The sequence below is a fragment of the Hyperolius riggenbachi genome, chromosome 6, assembly GCF_040937935.1.
Source record: "Hyperolius riggenbachi isolate aHypRig1 chromosome 6, aHypRig1.pri, whole genome shotgun sequence".
NCBI classification, from domain to species: Eukaryota; Metazoa; Chordata; class Amphibia; order Anura; family Hyperoliidae; genus Hyperolius; species Hyperolius riggenbachi.
Genome location: NC_090651.1, coordinates 43,389,245 through 43,402,147, shown reverse-complemented (window position 1 = coordinate 43,402,147; position 12,903 = coordinate 43,389,245). Strand labels below are relative to the sequence as shown.

The 12,903-nt window shown below is 49.6% G+C and overlaps 1 protein-coding gene across 1 annotated transcript; it reads right to left on the bottom strand.

Annotated features, from left to right (window-relative positions):
* Window positions 1-253: 253 nt before the first annotated feature.
* On the bottom strand, window positions 254-1,006 carry LOC137522041 (octapeptide-repeat protein T2-like). Its single transcript, XM_068242061.1, has one exon. The coding sequence runs from the start codon at window positions 1,004-1,006 to the stop codon at window positions 254-256; it is 753 nt and encodes a 250-aa protein (XP_068098162.1).
* Between the last annotated feature and the right edge of the window lie 11,897 nt (window positions 1,007-12,903).

The following is a 12,903-nucleotide window of genomic DNA, read 5'->3' as shown; positions in this document are numbered from 1 at the left end:
CTGAAGGTACGTTCTTAACGTGAATCCGTTCTTAAGTCGGAACACTGTGCAATCTCTGTCCCCTGTGCTTCCAGTGTCACCTCTGCCCCCCCCCCCCCCCCTTTGTGTCTCCTTGGTCTGCATTGTGCTTCCTTGTGCCTCGATTGTGCCTCCTTGTGTCTTCATTGTGCCTCCATTGTCCCACCTTATATCTCAATTATGCCTCCTTTGCTCCCTTTGTGCCTCCTTTGCTCCCCTTGTGCTTCCTTTGTTCCTATATTGCCCCCCTTGTGCCTCTTTTGCTCCCTTTGTGCCTCCTTTGCTCTCCTTGTGCCTCCTTTGTTCCTCTTTTGCTCCCTTTGTGCCTCCTTTGCTCTCCTTGTGCCTCCTTTGTTCCTCTTTTGCTCCCTTTGTGCCTCCTTTGCTCTCCTTGTTCCTCCTCTGCTTCCTTTGTGCCTCCTTTGCTCTCCTTGTTCCTCCTTTGCTCCCTTTGTGCCTCCTTTGCTCTCTTTGTTCCCCTTCTGCCTTCTTTGCTCCCCTTGTGCCTCCTTTGTTCCGTTTCTCTTTTGATCCCCTTGTGCCTTTTTTGCTCCCTTTGTGCCTCATTTGCTCTCCTTGTTCCTCCTTTGCTTCCCTTGTGCCTCCTTTGTTCCCCTTCTGCCTCCTTTGCTACCCCTGTGCCTCCTTTGCTTCCCTTGTGCCTCCTTTGCTTCCCTTGTGCCTCCTTTGTTCCCCCTGTGCCTCCTTTGCTCCCCTTGTGCCTCCTTTGCTCCCCTTGCTCCTCTTTTGCTCCCTTTCTGCCTCTTTTGCTTTGTTTGTGCCTCATTTGCTCTTCTTGTTCCTCCTTTGCTCCCCTTGTGCCTCCTTTGTTCCCCTTCTGCCTCCTTTGCTCTCTTTGTGCCTCATTTGCTCCCCTTGTGCCTCCTTTGCTTCTCTTTTGATCCCCTTGTGCCTCTTTTGCTCCCTTTGTGCCTCCTTTGCTCTCCTTGTTCCTCCTTTGCTTCCCTTGTGCCTCCTTTGTTCCCATTTTGCTTCCTTTGCTCTCCTTGTGCCCCCATTCCTAAAGCAGAGTATGCGCAGCTGGAGCCGCAACAAGTCTCACCTCTTCCATGGCGGCCTGGGCCAATCAGCGATGTCCTCTCTCCCTTCACCATTCCTCCCAGCGCTTCACTAGCATTGCGTAATGACGCAATCAGAGGAGCCGCGCGGCACTAGTGAATCCGCTGGAGAGGACATCGCTGATTGGCCTGGACCGCCATGGAAGAGGTGAGACTTGTTGCGGCTTCTGCTGCGCACACTCTGTTTTAGGAAAGGGGTGCCCCCTTGTGCCAAGAGATAGTCCCCAGCTTTGTGACATCATCTCGGCGGATCGGTGGGCATTCGTATCAGTGGGTCGTTCGTAAGTGGGGGACTACCTGTACCCACATAAGGCAGAATGCTCTGCATCCTGCAATCCCCCTCTCGGTCTCCTCTTTCCCCCGTTCTATTTCACTGCCCACTCCATCTTCAGGTCTTTTTGAAAGGCTTCAGAAGGACTCCAAGACTACGGCTGATCCGTACTGCACATGATCGATTTCCCCCTCACGTGTGCGCAGTACCAAGCTGCTTGTCTTCAGAATACTCGAAAACCCGAAGCCTTCAGGAGAGGCTTGAAAGAACAAGTGACACCCATGCTAACCTAGAAATAAAAAAAACACATATACAGTATAAGTAGATAAATACTAGTTCTATTTACATAACAGATGTATTGCACTGTCCACATTATGATTCCTGTAAATTTTATAAAGGAAAAGCAAAGAATCCTATTCTAGACAGTTTCCATATTGGTTACCTTTGACCTTCTGACATCATTTCCTCCCTCACTCTTTTTTTTCTCCTCTTGCTAATTTGTTAACGCCCTCCTCCCAAAGTCTTCAGACACTCCCATTGAGGTCTATACTAGGAAGTGCACTGTCTTATGTCAGTAGAAGGAGGGGGAAATAAAGGGAAGAGGAGGAATATATTATAGATAAAAAGAACCCCCAGCATGCAACTGTTTGGCACTGACTACTAATGGGCCAGTGCTTCTTAAGTATGTGATAACTCCAAATCATAACAGCAGAAAAAGTTTTAAATGCAGGAATAGCATCTTTATCACTTAATACACTCAGACCAGTTGCTGATGAAATTTGATTTTTATGGTGACAATCCCGCTTGAAGACTTCTTCGACACTGCCGGATCACTGCAACAGGGCCTGGCGGTGGAACAAAGTAATGCAGAGGGGACCAGGAAATCTGCAACGAATCCAAAACCTTCCCTCTTCTTAGGTTCGCTTAACTACTTAAGGACCGCCTAACGCCGATAGGCGGCGGCGGGTTTAAGTGGTTATTACATGGAAACGGCCGCTCAACCGAGCGGCCGTTTCCATGTCAGTTCACGGAGGGTGTCTCCGTGAACAGTGTGCGAGCTGCCGATCGCGGCTCGCACGCCTAATGTAAACACGCGGGGAGGAAATCCCCGCTGTTTACATCATACGGCGCTGCTGCGCAGCAGCGCCGTAAGGCAGATCGGCGATCACCGGCCTCTGATAGGGCTGAAGCCTATCCTATCCGGCGCAGGACGGATATCCGTCCTGCGCCTCTCTGATCAAGGAGGGGAGGGAGGCGGGAGGTAAGGAGAGGGAGCGCAGAAAATGCTGCGGAGGAGGGGCTTTGAGAAGCCCCCCCCCCGCTAATCACAACTAGCCGGCAGCGATCAGACCCCCCCCCCCCCCCGGCAGGACATCCCCCTAGTGGGAAAAAAAGGGGGGAAGTCTGGTCGCCCTGGCTGCCACACGATCTGTGCTGTGGGCTGAATAGCCCACGCAGCACAGATCGCCAGAAACACCCCTCATCCTTAAGTGGTTAAAGGGAGATACCCAAGGAAACTTGCATTGTACAGATGGAGGGAGCAGGCATATAAGAGGCAGTTTTATGCTCACTGCTCCCCCAGTTCACCTCCATTCCATTGTAAAAGCCCCCATAAGTCATGCCACTCGTGTCTTCCTGCATGTCGGGTGTCATTGATCGTGCTCCCGTGGCCAGTAGAGCTCTGCGCATGCGTACTACGTAATGGCTGGTAGTACCCATGCGCAGAGGACACGCCCCACCAGACCACTGCTTGGGCAGTAGTGTTTGCGCTGACGTGTAATAAAACTGTAATAGAAAAGTGCCCCTGGGGGGTACTTACCTTGAGAGAGGGAAGCCTCTGGATCCTAATGAGGCTTCCATGTCCTCCTGCGTAGCCCCGATCCAGCGCTGGCTTCTCCCACACAGCAATATTTATCTTAGGGATCCAGCGCAGGTGCACAGGGCCTTTTCTTGGGCAGTGCGGGCAGGGTGACCGCCCTGGGCGCAGTTCGGCAAGTGGAAAAAGGGGTCGCAGGCACAAGGACATAACCGCTAGCGAGCTGGTGACGTGTGGTGCAGCCAAATGGAAGAAGAAAGAAGATTACCAACGCGGTCACCTTTATCGACTCCTCCTGGGCTGCCTGCGTCAGACGTCAAGTCATCATCACGTCACCACCGCGTGATGACACCTGATGTCCTGTAGCGGTACTGCGGGCCCATGAAGGAGTCGGCTTGCCGGTGCTCTATTCATCTGTGTGTTTTCCTGGTCCCTGCTTCCTCCTGGATGAGCGGCTGGTCACTAGTAAGTAGGCAGATCTACTTGTGACCTGTGGCTGTGTGACTGTCACTAAAGGGTAAGGGTTCGCGAGTCCATGGGGGGGGGGCGTGTGTGCAATTTTTATACCCTCGTCCTGGGTGCAATTTAGCCTAGAAACTGCCCTACAGGTGCAGTACCATCTTCCCCCTCGGGCTTCGGCGGAAATAGCTGAGCCCAATTGGATCCACTCTACTGCACAGGAGCGAGTTGCCTGTGCTTGTGCAGTAGTGTGGACCTAATCGGGCTTGGCTATTTCCGATGGAGCCCGAGGAGGAAGATGGCTCTGCACCTGCGCTGGATTGGAAAAGTAAATATTGCCATTGGCTACCATCCAGGGGACCCATCGCTGGATCCATGCTGCAGAGGAGGAAGGGGGAACTCTCATTAGGATTCAGAGGCTTACCCCTCCCAAGTTTTTTTTGTTTTTTTTAGTACATATTCTCTTTAAAGAAAACCTGTAATGAGAAAAAGTTCCCCGGGGGGGGGGGGGGGGGAGGGAAGGGTACTCACCTCGGGTGGGGGAAACCTCCGGATCGTATTGAGGCTCCCGGAACGGCGGGGATGGAAATATTTACCTACCGGCAGGGGCGTACCTAGAAATCCCCGGGCCCTCTGCAAAAAAAAAAAAAAATCCAGCCCCCCCCCAGGGCCCGCTCAGGGACTTTTGTGGGGCAGGAGGGGTCGCAGCATAAGAGGAGAGTGTGGCAGATCGGTGGGGAGGGGGGAAATCCCCCCCGTCCCTCACCTCGGGCTCTCCTCTCAGCGCTCCCCTCCTGCAATCATTGGTGGCAGCAGCAGCAGCGGCGGCGGCAGCAGGCTGAAGCTGAACACGTTACCTCCTTCTCGCTGGAGGTCTTCCGTTCTCTAAGAGCAACTTCCTATTTACACATGAAGTTGCATGAAGCTCTTAGAGAACGGAAGACCTCCAGCGAGAAGGAGGTAATGTGTTCAGCCTGCCGCCGTTGCTGCTGCTGCCGCCACCAATGATTGCAGGAGGGGAGCGTTGAGAGGAGAGCCCGAGGTGACACTCTCCTCTTATGCTGCGACCCCTCCTGCCCCCCAAAAGTTCCTGAGCGGGCCCTAGGGGGGCCCCCGACGGCAGGGTTCGCATCCCCTATTGTTACGCCAGTGCCTCCCGGGCACAGTATCTTCGCTTGGAGATAGGCAGAAATAGCCGATCGCTGCTGGCCCGTTCTACTGCGCAGGCAAAAGTCTCCTGCGCCTGCATAGTACAGCGGACCCAGCAGGAATCGGCTATTTTGCCTATCTCCGTGCTGAGAGCTGCAACAGCGCCCCTGCTGGAGCCGGGAAGGTAAATATATCAAGGCTTGTCGGCTTGTCGAGGGAGGATTCCGGGACACTTTGGGAGAGCCAGCGCTGGACTGCCTGCAGCTACAGGGGAGGGGGAAGCCTCATTAGGACCCTGAGGCTTCCCCCTACCGAGGTGAGTACCCCCCAGGGGACATTTTTTTTGTTACAGCTTCTCTTTAAGAGGGCTCTTATGAGGGAACGGTGTGTGTGTGTGTGTGGGGGTCGCAGAGGTGAACGGGGGGGGGGGGGGGGGGGGGCATGGCATGAAGACTGCTGCCCATACATTTCTTCGCCCTCCATTTGTGCAGTGCAAGTCAATCTTGGGTATCCTATTCAATAAAACCTAACTGTCCTTGCGTAGACTCCTGTCCCTGTGACGGTGGGTTTGCGCTGCGCATGTGCAGCACGGACAGCCGTTGGGACAGGAGGACAGGGCCAGGTAGCCGGCCGGGCATGTGTGGGGCGGGCGGGTGTGCGAGCGGCGGGCAGGTGCATGCACATTGACATGCGGCGGCGTTGAGAGAGAGAGAGACCTAGAGCCCTTTGAGAATGAGGAAACTTGGCAGGATTTAAAGTGATGACAACTTCTAATCTGAAGAAAGGATCACAAGAAACCATCGCGCTCTGATCTTTACCATATAAAGTCAAAACACATCAGAGATGAAAAAATAAATAAATAAATAAACACCCAACATCAGTTCTGACTTCTTGTGAAATGTGTAGCTTGTTATCTTTTCAAGATGATCGTCAGGGAAATATACAAATGAACCGCTGTTTAATCCAGCTATGTGGGAATGCCCTCTCGTTTGTTTTTGGATTAAATTACTGCAGGTTCTCATTGGCTTTACAGACATTCCCTTAGGGCCCTTTTCCACTAGCAATCGCTAGTGTTTGTGCTAAACGCTAGCGATTGCGATTCAGCAAAGTCCAAATTTTTACCGGCAATTGCGATTTTGCTATGAACTGCATAGCATAGCAAAATCGCGGCAAAAATCGCTCTGGCTCGATTGCGCTTTTTTCAAAATCGAATCGCGGTAGTGGAAATAACCTAGCGCGATTCCTATGTTATTTAGAAAGTCCTAGTGATTTTAAAATTGCTAGCGATTTGTGATTTTGCGATTCAGCAATCGCAATCGCCTCTAGTGGAAAAGGGGCCTTAGATTGTTCCCCTAAAACTTTGACTCTTTGGCCTCCTTAGTTAACGACTTTAATAAAAACGGCCTAGACAACTACTGATTAAATACTTGTGTTTTTTAAGCAGTACACAAAATTATAGTGAAAGAATAACTCCCCAAAATATAACGTTATGAATACATTTGCTTATGTTCCTACAATATTGATTTAGAAATGATTTAGGCAGTGTTTGCCCATTTTAAAACTTTTCTCGATTTACATTCTGAAATTTATAACAGGTGGCAACGTCTTTACTGCTGGCAGGAGCATCACTGTGGAATGTTTGTTTACTGTGTCTTCCGAAGAGAGCGCCAGGTCTACCAGAATGCTCTGGGAGCAGATTTCTGCATAACTAAACAGCCTATGCTAAACATCACTGGGAAGGCGGGGCTACATACTTTTAGATATCCCACAGTTTTATGTTGTGTTCAAAAACTTAAAAAAGTAGATTCATAGTTTTGTCTCAGCTCAATATTTTGTCTCAGCTAAAATATATGAACTATTGACCTTTTTTATCCTCTGCTCACAGAAGTTCAGTTCTCTGCCGGGAAATAGTTTTATTGCTGTAATTCCTTATATGTGAGGGACGCTATAGTGGGCCCCAAATTGATGATGCAATTAATTTCGGGGCGAGACATCGATTTCATTGGAAACATGCCTGATACTATACACACTATACTATATGTATACTATACATCCATAGTGATGTGTGTGTGTGTGTGTGTGGGGGGGGGGGGGAGGGGGTGACAAAGGACTTCTTGCCTGGGGCACCAAATAAGCAAGAAACGGCCCTGCTTTACATAGGTGACAATCTACCTTATATACTCGCGAGTCGCGTATAAGCCTAATTTCTCAGAACAGAAAATGTGCTGAAAAGTTACCCCCTCGGCTTATATGCGAGTCAGTGGAGCAGAACGGATGGTGGAGCAGGTTTTGTTACTGGCAGAAGAGTGTAAGGATCGTGCACTAGTGATCCTGCTCTTGCCAGCTGGCTCCCTGCTGTGTCTGTGCCCCCTATCCCCTGCAACATGGTGGGCTGACTGCGCTGCTCAAGACTACCTGTGTCTCCTGGCTTGTGGAGCGGAGCGTGCAAGCAACGTGTCAGCGATGCAAATATCGGGTGTTGTTCCTGTGTGGCAATCACTGTGTCTCATATCTATGCCATCTAGCGGACACAGCTGTATCATCCTTGGGGCACATCTGGCTATGGGAAGAAGGAATGAGTTGTACTGGGGTACATCTGGCTACTGTGGAGGGGCTTATATGCAAGTCAATCACTTTTTCCTGGTTTCTGAGGGAAAAGTGGGTACCTTGGCTTATACACGGGTCGGCTTATATGTGAGTATATACAGTAACTCTTTTTTCTTTTTTAATTTTTTTTTTTTTTTTACATAGAGTCCTGGTTGGGATTTGAAACTGTCACTGTAGGGCAAGAGTGCTCTCCACTAGGCTACCGCTATCTCTGCTTCTGCACGCTTGTTCACTTGTAGAATGTTGCTTACCCTACTCATCACAAGTGTGCTTCATATTACTGGTAATAGCTTGCTGGTGCTGAATAAACCTATTCTCTAGAAGAGGGTTCTCTACAGATTTTAGGAGGAAAACAAGCCAAACAAACAGAGATGGTTTGGAGCGAAATTGGATTTTAGGCAGCGAAGATGAAACAACAGCATCTTGTGGCTGGACTAAGCTCTCAGTCATTTCTTACCTCTCCAGGAATATTGATTGCATGCGTGCGAAGAGATAAGATTCCTCATCAGATGTCACGCTCACTGCTTATGGCTCACTGCTTATGGATGATTGTGTCGGGCAGAGTGGATTTAATACACCTCTATAACACAAGTGCTATTAAACAAGTGCAAGAAAAGTATCCACTGAGGAGGGACGTGTTTATGCACAGAGTACTGACTATGAATACTGAATGACTGCTATCTGCATCTGACATACAAGTTCACTCTTAGCTCTAGCTCCAAACAAAATATTTCGCTAGACTGGTCAGAGCTGCCATCTAATTAACCTGTTGTAATGTCCCCGACTGCTGTCACCTACATCTCTCTTACCTGTTGTATACAGTGTCGCCAACTGCCATCACCTCCAGCCACTGTCATCTCCCTAACCTACTGTATCTAGTGTCCCCAACTGCTATCACCTCCAGCCACTGTCATCTCCCTAACCTACTGTATCTAGTGTCCCCAACTGCCATCACCTTCAGCCAGGGCCATCTTCGTAACCTACTGTATCTAGTGTCGCCAACTGCCATCACTTCCAGCCAGTGCCATCTTCCTAACCTACTGTATCTAGTGTCCCCAACTGCCATCACCTCCAGCCACTCGTGTCCCTAACTGCCATCACCTCCAGCCAGTGCCATCTTCCTAACCTACTGTATCTAGTGTCCCCAACTGCCATCACCTCCAGCCACTGTCATCTCCCTAACCTACTGCATCTAGTGTCCCCAACTGCCATCACCTCCAGCCAGTGCCATCTTCGTAACCTACTGTATCTAGTGTCCCCAACTGCCATCACCTTCAGCCACTGTCATCTCCCTAACCTACTGCATCTAGTGTCCCCAACTGCCATCACCTCCAGCCAGGGCCATCTCCATAACCTACTGCATCTAGTGTCTCCAACTGCCATCACCTCCAGCAAGTGCCATCTTCCTTACCTACTGTATCTTGTGTCCCCAACTGCCATCACCTCCAGCCAGTGCCATCTTCCTAACCTACTGTATCTAGTGTCCCCAATTGCCATTACCTCCAGCCACTGTCATCTCCCTAAGGTGATGGCAGTTGGAGACACTAGATACAGTAGGTTAGGGAGATGACAGTGGCTGGAGGTGATGGCAGTGGGGAACACTAGTGGGTGAAGGTGATGGCAGTTGGGGACACTAGATGCAGTAGGTTAGGAGGATGGCACTGGCTGGAAGTGATGGCAGTTGGGGACACTAGATGCCGTAGGTTAGGGAGATGGCAATGGCTGAAGGTGATGGCAGTTGGGGACACTAGATGCAGTAGGTTAGGAGGATGGCACTGGCTGGAGGTGATGGCATTTGGGGACACTAGATGCCGTAGGTTAGGGAGATGGCAGTGGCTGAAGGTGATGGCAGTTGGGGACACTAGATTCAGTAGGTTATGGAGATGACAGTGGCTGGAGTTTATGGCAGTTGGCGACACTAGATACAGTAGGTTAGGAAGATGGCACTTTCTGGAGGTAATGGCAGTTGAGGACACTAGGTACAGTAGGTTAGGGAGATAGCAGTGGCTGGAGGTGATGGCAGTTGGGGACACTAGATGCAGTAGGTTAGGAAGATGGCACTGGCTGGAGGTGATGGCAGTTAGGGACAAGAGTGGCTGGAGGAGATGGCAGTTAGGGACACTAGATACAGTAGGTTAGGAAGATGGCCCTGGCTGGAGGTGATGGCAGTTGGGGACACTAGATGCAGTAGGTTAGGAAGATGGCACTGGCTGGAGGTGATGGCAGTTAGGGACAAGAGTGGCTGGAGGAGATGGCAGTTAGGGACACTAGATACAGTAGGTTAGGAAGATGGCCCTGGCTGGAGGTGATGGCAGTTGGGGACACTAGATGCAGTAGGTTAGGAAGATGGCACTGGCTGGAGGTGATGGCAGTTGGGGACACTAGATACAGTAGGTTATGAAGATGACAGTAGCTGGAGGTGAGGGCAGTTAGGGACACTAAATACAGTAGGTTTGGGAAGTGACACTAAATACAGTAGGTTAGGGAAGTGACAGTGACAGTTGGGGACACTAGATACAGTAGGTTAGGAAGATGGCACTTTCTGGAGGTAATGGCAGTTGGGGACACTAGATAAAGTAGGTTAGGGAAGTGACAGTGACAGGAGGTGATGGCAGTTAGGGACACTAGGTACAGTAGGTTAGGGAGATAGCAGTGGCTGGAGGTGATGGCAGTTGGGGACACTAGATGCAGTAGGTTAGGAAGATGGCACTGGTTGGAGGTGATGGCAGTTAGGGACAAGAGTGGCTGGAGGTGATGGCAGTTGGGGACACTAGATACAGTAGGTTAGGAAGATGGCCCTGGCTGGAGGTGATGGCAGTTGGGGACACTAGATGCAGTAGGTTAGGAAGATGGCCCTGGCTGGAGGTGATGGCAGTTGGGGACACTAGATGCAGTAGGTTAGGAAGATGGCCCTGGCTGGAGGTGATGGAAGTTGGGGACACTAGATACAGTAGGTTAGGGAAGTGACACTAAATACAGTAGGTCAGGGAAGTGATAGTGACAGGAGATGATGGCAGTTGGGGGCACTAGATACAGTAGGCTAGGAAGATGGCACTGGCTGGAGGTGATGGCAGTTAGGGACACGAGTGGCTGGAGGTGATGGCAGTTGGGGACACTAGATGCAGTAGGTTAGGAAGATGGCACTGGCTGGAGGTGAAGGCAGTTGGGGGACACGAGTGGCTGGAGGTGATGGCAGTTAGGGACGCTAGATGCAGTAGGCTAGGAAGATGGCACTGGCTGCTGTAGGTGATGGCAGTTAGGGACACTAGTGGCTGGAGGTGATGGCAGTTAGGGACACTAGTGGCTGGAGGTGATGGCAGTTGTGGACACTAGATAAATTAGATTAGGAAGATGGCAGTGGTTGGAGATTATGCAAGGTTGGGACACTTGATACTGTAGGTAAATCATGTTTGTAGAGCGATTGTTCCAGAACTGCTGTAGAACCAGTAAACATTATTACAGATGATCACAGTTAAGAGCATTTATGAACCTTACATTTTTTTTTTAGAAATCTATGCAATATAATAGCACTTTATAAGAAAAAGGGCATAAATGAGTAGATACAAATATATCATGTATGAAGCACAATTTCCACCACTCACATAAGTCAAGGCGCAAAGCAGCGAATCTCACCCTGTAGCTAGCTGAATACTGCACATTACATGTCCCTAATTCAATGAGCCCTGTCATCTAGTGTAGGGGGATGGTTGAGACTGTCGGGTAATCGCTGTGACAAGTGAACTTGTGGCACTTCTCAGGAAAAGGGAGGGAGGTGAGATGCCAAGGGCTTCATAGAATAGAATATACATACATTACATTGTTTCTATGGCTCAGGACCTAGTGACATACAGTAGAACCATGGTTCTCAACACATGGTACGTGTACCCTTGGGGGTACTTGGAATGGGTTTAGGAGTACCTTAATCCATCATAGTAAATCAGACTATTACAGTGAATTTTGGCATTAAGCAAATTATAAATCCTACAAAGAGAAGCCAGAATAAGTATTTCAGCTAATGAAAAACATAAAGCAATGTTTTAAAAATCAGAGCGATTCGTTTTTTCACTTCCTGACATCAGTTAGGAAGTGAACTCTTTCACCCGAAAAATGAATAAATGTATTTATTCATAGAAGCGCTGGGGAAATCGCTATACAAAGCGCTTTTTCAAGCGATTTGGGATTTCCCTATACCTTCCATGGAGCCAAAGCGCTCAGAAAATGGTCCAGGCAGCGCTTTTGAAAGCGGAACGCAATCGGACCGCTCATATGTGAACACTCTCATAGGGAATCATTGCACAAGTGCTTTTAGGGCGATTTCTAAAATCGCCAGCGCTTACAAAAATATACGCAGACGCTCATAGTGTGAACAAGCTGAATAGATATACAGTAGAGTCCTGGTTAACTGGAACTCAGACATCCGGCAGTCTCAACTAACCAGCATGCCTGGCGGGGAAGAATGGGGGCGTTCCATCCGCAGTTAGCAGAGTATTGCGCAGCGGAAGCGAGCTACAAATGCTCCAGCGCTGGCCTTTTTATCTCCTGTAGCTCCCAGAGGCTTTGCGGCGTCCTTGTATGGTTCCCCGGTGTGTCACCTGACCCGCATCAGGTTACGTGTCACGCATTGGAGCCGTGCAAGGAGGACGCCTAGGAGACCGGCGTCCGGAGCATTTGTAAGTTTCTACCGCTGGCCAGTACTTATCTTCAGTGGGAGGGGCGGGGGGCTGGAGAGAGTTAAGGTACACATACATCAGGCGAATTGGCGGCCGATCGACCATCCAATTTGATTATTATAATCGAATTGGAGGAAAATTGTTGCTGCCAAGTACATGCCCGACCGACAAAGCGAAATTCGTCGCTTTGTCTATCGCGCATGCTGCAAGATGTCGGGCCAAAGTTGGTTGGTCGGGTACACGGCGGTACAGCGGCGATTTCCGAGCGAGCGACGAGACAGCTATCCACACATGCTACTGGCGCTTACATCAGATGCTATGCGCCAGTAGCGCATACGGAATACCTCCTGGTTACGGAATACCGCACGGAGGCTGCAACAGGACAGGTAATGTATAAATGTATACATTGGGGGGCAGCGGCGGTGCGGGGGCAGCGGGCTCCGACAATTCCTCGAAGATTTGATGCTGAAATCGGACAGGAATCGGCCTGTAGTGTATGGGAAGAATTGACAAAAGACAAATGTATCTCTAATCAGATTTGATTAGAGATAAATTTGTCTCTTTGTTGAATCTGCCCATAATCTTTTAGGGCACCTTTAGTGTTATATTTAATGCCAGTTGCTTGACTTCTCAAGTAACCGGCAAGCGCATTCTATATTAAGTGCTCATTAATGGTTGATTTTTTTTTTCTTTAGATACGATCGATCGATGTGTTTTCTTTTTTAATCGAATTGTACAGAAAACTGCACAGTGTGTGGAAAAAAATTGGTGTAAAACAATTTGATGGTTGACTGGAACAGAAAATGTAATCAGTCCGAATGCTGGATTTTATGA